The 6,247-nt window shown below is 43.2% G+C and overlaps 2 protein-coding genes across 2 annotated transcripts; one reads left to right on the forward strand and one right to left on the reverse strand.

Annotated features, from left to right (window-relative positions):
* Nucleotides 1-250: 250 nt before the first annotated feature.
* LOC149160368 (uncharacterized) lies at nt 251-1,199 on the reverse strand. Its single transcript, XM_089434090.1, has 3 exons — nt 802-1,199; nt 617-696; nt 251-511 (listed from the first exon to the last, which is right to left on the reverse strand). Exons 1-3 carry the CDS (start codon nt 1,116-1,118, stop codon nt 426-428), a joined length of 483 nt encoding a protein of 160 aa, XP_089290216.1. The 5' UTR covers nt 1,119-1,199; the 3' UTR covers nt 251-425.
* A 303-nt stretch (nt 1,200-1,502) lies between these two features.
* LOC149160369 (uncharacterized) lies at nt 1,503-5,983 on the forward strand. The gene is made up of 4 exons (XM_089434601.1): nt 1,503-1,913; nt 2,082-3,443; nt 3,927-5,425; nt 5,959-5,983. Exons 1-4 carry the CDS (start codon nt 1,503-1,505, stop codon nt 5,981-5,983), a joined length of 3,297 nt encoding a protein of 1,098 aa, XP_089290727.1.
* The last annotated feature ends 264 nt before the right edge of the window (nt 5,984-6,247 follow it).

Consider the following 6,247-nt stretch of genomic DNA (forward strand, 5'->3'; position numbering starts at 1 on the left):
GGACCTGCTCCCTTTGTTCCGGAAGCAGGCCGTGATGCCTGAGACCGCAACAAATGAATCTTGTCATGATTCCCAAGAAATGAAACCAATACATACGGTAAACATGCCTGTGAAATTATATATAAATATATTAACTTCGTTCAGAGACGATGAACGTCTGTACAAAACTAAGGATAAACTTAAGATGCACGAAAAGATGCAAACATTCCATATTACATTCATTGCCATAAGGCCGTAGAGTAAGGAAAAAATAAATATGCTAACAGGCGTTACAGGTCGGGTAACCCCGGCTCATAGTAATAGCAAGTTTCAAAGAAATATGGACTGTGCATTGTGTAAAGCAAATCCTTTATATAAACGACTGTAAAACAACATGACCAAATATCAAAACCCTCGGTTGGCCTGTGGCCATAAACCGACAACTTCTAAAACCCAAGGGTTTGTAAAGTACAGAATCGGCCAAGAATGCCGCCTGTGAATAACATCAAGTCTCGAAACCAGAGTAACAGACCTGGGCACATAAATACCGTGCATCAGCTCCGTCGGTCATTAACAACCGCCAAACATTCATTCCAAGCTGACTAAATGTCTAGACATACTACTGAGAAGGGATTACCCGAAAGGAATGCAGGTCGATCAGAAGATCCCTCGGATGGTCGACGCCATGGAAGCCAAACCCTTCTGCACGGCACCGCACTGTGTAAATCATCAAAGTATGGAGGTAAACGTTAGAACCTGAGAGAGAGTAGATGCCATGAATTAACCGTAAGCTGTAACATTTTACCATAGATAAGAAGATACCTGTGCGAGCAGCAGAGTGGTATGGTGGTGGAGTCTGTCGGAAAACCTGTGTATGCATAATGTGCAAATGAGCCAGAACCGAAGAACTCGGTAAACTTATATGTCAACCAAACCCTAAGGTCATTTTTCACCGTCCGATCTGGAGACACAATCTTCATCGTTCGTTTGGGCGGGAGCATGGCACGTTTATCGAATGCACAAACCGTAGAATGGTCACATGGCTCCACATGGCCTGCAGCCACCTGGCCATGACCGTTCACCATGTGGCGCTGGAGTTTAATGACCATCCGGACGAGGGAAAACCAATGCACCAGCATGCGTTGAGTTATTAAAAAGTTAATGTATAGTAAGACCACATACGAGGTGTAACATATGTTAAAGAATATCGATTAAGGTGTGTGAGCCATAAATCATAATCCACGTTTATACAAAGTCATATACTCGTGCGAAACAAATGTATCCTAACCATGGTAAAATGGAAGGTAGGACATAACAAAGTTTTTTTTTTATGGTAAAAGTAGCAGGGTCGTGACAATGTGGTATCAGAGCGAGGTTTCAAAAACTGAGACCTCTGGAACAGCAACAAGAACAGAAAGAACAATTATCTTATATATGTATACAATACAATGTCATTAATCATGTCTTTTTGTGTATATCAGGAACATATTGAGACATTCCACAGCTGACAGTTATACAATAAGATGGAGGAAATGCCGGGAGCTGGTGGCATTCCACCAGACAACACAGGACTGTGGGTTCAGCTTGGTGCTGAGACACGCAGTGCTAATCAGGCAATACTTCAAACCGTTCAAGAACTGAAGGGTGAAATGGCACGCTTGCGAGAAGACAATGCACGATTAACTATGGAACAGGAAAGAATATTGAAGAGCTTGTCGGTAAAACAAAATCCACCCTTACCCAGTCCCAGTGCAGAACAGCAAAGGGGCACTGAGGAGCGGAATTATGCTCCTGAAATTTCAGAAGAACGGGAAGACCATTCTGATAACGTGCAAGAGCAGCAGGCTACCAAGAGACAGAGAACGGAACTACAGGGGGAATTTCGAAAAATCAAACCCCCACTCTTTGATGGAGAACAGGAGGAAGCAGCAGAAGCATGGCTGATTAATATTAATAAATATTTTCAGCTGTACGAATATGATCAAAATCTGAAGGCACGGTTGGCTATATTCCAGTTGCAAGGCAAAGCCACCTTGTGGTGGGAAGAAATTAAAATTGTGAAGGGGGTAAGTGAGCAAAGCATAACCTGGGAAAAGTTTCAGAAATATTTTAAGGAGAGGTACTTAACTGAGCGCTTTTATGATGAGAAGGCGCGAGAATTTCATGATTTACGACTAGGACAACAATCCATGGATGAATTCATAAATCGCTTTACCTCTCTACTGCGTTATGTGCCTTACATAAAAGAGGAGAAGGCCAAGGTGCAAAGGTTTGTGAGTAGTTTGCCAGCCTATATCAGAGAGCGAATCGAGTTTGACAACCCCCGAACTATGGATGAGGCAATTAGGAAGGCCAGAATTTGCTACCAGCAGCACAAACAAAAGGGAGAAATTCCCAGCAGAAAATGGAATGAGAGAAAAGGTAGCAGAAATGCTGGAAACAACAAAGGCAGCCACGGAAATGGTGGCAAAGGGGCTGGAAAAGGACAGTTTAACAGAAGCACGAGTAAGGGAACTTTCCGGCCTAAGCCAAACGAGAACAGGATTAGTGAACCCCCTGCTAAATCAGAGGTTGAAGGAACCAAACCACCAGTTCAATGCTGGGTATGTGAGGGACCGCACTATGCTAGGAACTGTCCGCAGCGTAAAAGAACTGATCAGATATCTCAAATCCATGAAGCTTCCACTGTAGGTGACGTGGCACGCAGTGTACCAAGGATCAATGCAGCATTAGAAGACCGGCAAGCGGAATATCAACCTTCCATGGTGGAATTCGAAGGTAAGATCTCAAACCTTTCTGTAGCTGTACTTATTGATCCAGGGGCTACGTTAAGTTACGTTAGTCCAAAAGTAGTGGAACATTGTAAGCTACCATCAGAAAAGTTTAAAAACCCATGGTTGGTCCAGCTGGCTACGGGGGCCAAAAGGCGGGTTTTAGCTAAAGTGAATAACTGTTCTTTTAGTATAGCTGGACAGCCTGTAAAGGCAGATTTGAATATACTTCCGTTAGGTTCCTATGACATACTTATTGGTATGGACTGGCTGGAGAAGCACTGGTCGTTGGTGAATTGTAAAACCAAGACCATATACTACAAGGATGATTTGGAACAGCAGCAGGAATTGCAGGGAATTAAACGTCCTGTTCAGGTTCGACCTATAACTGCAACACAACTAGCTAAGTGTATTAGAAAGAAATGTCAAATCTATGCCATACAGGTTGGCTATGCGAATCAAAAAGATAAGATGTCTGCATTAAGTGACATACCAGTAGTGCAGGAATTTACAGACGTCTTTCCTGAAGAGATTCCGGGTCTGCCTCCAAGAAGGGACATAGATTTCACTATAGAGTTGGTACCAGGGGCAGCTCCAGTATCGAGGGCACCATACCGGATGAGCATACCAGAGTTGACGGAATTGAAGTTGCAGCTCCAGGAATTGCTAGATAAGCAGTACATTCGACCTAGTGTATCACCTTGGGGAGCTCCAGTATTGTTCGTGAAGAAGAAGGATGGGACCTTTCGCATGTGCATAGATTACCGACAGCTGAATAAGCTCACGGTCAAAAACAAGTATCCTCTACCCAGAATAGATGAACTTTTTGATCAGGTGAAAGGAGCAAAGGTGTTTTCCAAAATTGATCTGCGATCTGGTTATCATCAGATCAGGATCAAGGATGAGGACATTGCCAAAACTGCTTTCCGAACACGCTACGGGCACTACGAATTCGTAGTGCTACCTTTTGGTTTAACCAATGCGCCAGCCACCTTTATGTGCATGATGAATAGCGTGTTTCACCAGTTTTTGGACAAGTTTGTACTGATATTCATTGATGACATTTTGATATATTCTCGTTCCCAGCAGGAACATGAGGAGCACCTTAGATTGGTGTTGCAAACTCTTCGGGAGCATCAGCTTTATGCTAAATTTAGCAAATGTGATTTCTTTAAGGAAGAAATTCAATATCTGGGTCATGTGATTACAAATGAGGGAATTGCGGTTGATCCCGAGAAGATAAAATCTATTATGGAGTGGCCTACACCCAAGGATGTTTCGGACATCAGGTCCTTCATGGGATTAGCTGGTTATTACAGGAGATTTGTGGAAGGCTTTTCGAGAATAGCCTATCCTATTACCTCATTACAAAAGAAAGGAAGGGCGTTTAAGTGGACAGCAGAATGTCAGCAGAGTTTTGATCGTTTGAAACACCTACTCACCACCGCACCCATCTTAAGAATCGCAGATCCTAATAAGGATTACGTGGTGTGCACTGATGCAAGCAAAGAGGGCGTGGGGGGAGTATTGATGCAGGAAGGGCAGGTAATAGCCTATGAATCTAGGAAATTAAAAGAACATGAACAGAAATACTCTGCATACGATTTAGAATTAACTGCTGTAATTCATGCCCTTAAAATGTGGCGACATTATCTTCTCGGAAAGAAATTTCTGCTGTTAACCGACCATCATAGCCTAACGCATTATTTCAATCAGCCCACTTTGAACGCGAGACAAGGTCGTTGGGCAGATTTTCTAAGTGGGTTTGACTTCGAAATAAAACATTTAAAGGGCAAAGAAAATCGGGTAGCAGATGCCTTAAGTCGAAAAGTTCATAATTTATGTGAACTTTCAGCCAGCCGGTGGCAGAGTTCGCTGGTTGAACAAATAAGAACAGCAGCGCACAACGACTCAGAATATCAGCATTTGAAAGTGCAGGTACAGCAAGCTGATCATGACAAGTTACAGCAAGGGTATACATTGGATAACACGGGGATGCTGTATCTCAATGGAAAAATGTATGTACCCAACTCCGGTGACCTTAAGAAGCTGATCTTAGATGAATTCCACATCAGCCATTATGCCGGTCATCCAGGATATCAAAAGTTGGTTATGGCACTCAAAAAAGAGTATTACTGGCCTGGAATGAAAAGGCAAGTGGTGGAATATTTGGCAAAATGTTTGGAGTGCCAGCAAATTAAGGCTGAACACCAACACCCAGCGGGACTGTTACAGCCCCTACCTATTCCGGAATGGAAATGGGAAACCATCTCCATGGATTTTATAACTAGTTTACCACGAACGAAGAAGGGTAATGATTCTATTATGGTTGTAGTTGATAAACTAAGTAAAGCAGCACACTTTATACCCGTACAGTCTACCTACAAGGCGGTACAAATTGCGCATCTCTTTATGCAGAATGTGTTCCGCCTGCATGGAATGCCAAAGGTAATCATATCGGACCGTGATGTGAAGTTCACCTCCACTTTCTGGAAAACATTGTTTGCTGAGTTGGGCACCCAGCTGAATTTTAGTACAGCATATCATCCACAAACCGATGGACAAACTGAGCGTGTCAATCAGGTATTGGAAGATATGCTGAGGGCAAATGTGATGCTCAAGCCTACTCAGTGGGAAGAATATTTGCATTTGATTGAATTTGCCTACAATAATGGGTATCACACCTCCACCCAGCTAAGTCCCTTTGAGGTTTTGTATGGGCGAAAATGCCGCACACCCTCGGGTTGGAGTGGGGTAGAGGATAAATTGAATTTGGGTCCAGAAATGTTAAAGGACATGGAAGATATGGTAAAGAAAGTACGAGCAAACCTAAAGGCTGCACAAGACAGACAGAAAAGTTTCGCAGATAAGAAAAGAAGATTTGCAGAATATAAAGTGGGTGATCATGTATTTGTAAGGATTCAAACTAGAAGGAGCGCACTGCAGTGGAGCGGGTGCGCTAAACTAGCTCCCCGATATTTCGGACCATATCAGATTCTCGCTAGAGTAGGACCGGTGGCCTACCAACTTGCTTTACCCAGCCACATTAGGATTCACAATGTGTTTCATGTTTCTGTCCTAAAGAAATATGTGTATGACCCTAGACATGTTATACAATGGCAAGATGTACGGGTAAGAATTGATCCGATTAGGTTTAATTATACCACTACACTTAATGAGGAATTGATTAAGTGCTGGTTGTTTGCAGGTCGAACCGGAAGGCGGGGTCCTAGTCGAACCACAGAGCATTCTCGACCGGAGAGAAGTGCAGCTGCGGAAACGGGCTATTACCCAAATTAAGGTGCTGTGGCAGCATTATGGCCCTGAGGAGGCTACGTGGGAAGACGAGGAACTTTTCAGAAAAGCCTATCCAAATTTATTTGATAAGAATGGACATCGGGACGATGTCCAATCCTAGGGGGGGAAGATGTAATAACCCTGGTAACTTGTAATTTCCGGTAATTGTTGTGGTAAAAACAATATGGGTGACAGCTTGT

This window comes from Pinus tabuliformis, chromosome 5_2, assembly GCF_031772625.1.
Source record: "Pinus tabuliformis cultivar Carrire ecotype Pingquan chromosome 5_2, CPIR1, whole genome shotgun sequence".
In the NCBI taxonomy this organism is placed as follows: domain Eukaryota; kingdom Viridiplantae; phylum Streptophyta; class Pinopsida; order Pinales; family Pinaceae; genus Pinus; species Pinus tabuliformis.

Excerpts from the sequence above, each read along its gene's own strand:
- LOC149160368 (XM_089434090.1), bottom strand. The coding sequence starts at position 1,118 with ATGCTGGTGCATTGGTTTTCCCTCGTCCGGATGGTCATTAAACTCCAG. Across the intron at positions 697-801 it reads CCACTCTGCTGCTCGCACAG|TGCGGTGCCGTGCAGAAGGG; the intron begins GTATCTTCTTAT and ends TGATTTACACAG. Across the intron at positions 512-616 it reads TCGACCTGCATTCCTTTCGG|GTCTGTTACTCTGGTTTCGA; the intron begins GTAATCCCTTCT and ends TTATGTGCCCAG.
- LOC149160369 (XM_089434601.1), top strand. The coding sequence starts at position 1,503 with ATGGAGGAAATGCCGGGAGCTGGTGGCATTCCACCAGACAACACAGGA. Across the intron at positions 3,444-3,926 it reads AGCAGTACATTCGACCTAGT|GAAGAAATTCAATATCTGGG; the intron begins GTATCACCTTGG and ends GATTTCTTTAAG. Across the intron at positions 5,426-5,958 it reads GAATTTGCCTACAATAATGG|GTCGAACCGGAAGGCGGGGT; the intron begins GTATCACACCTC and ends GGTTGTTTGCAG.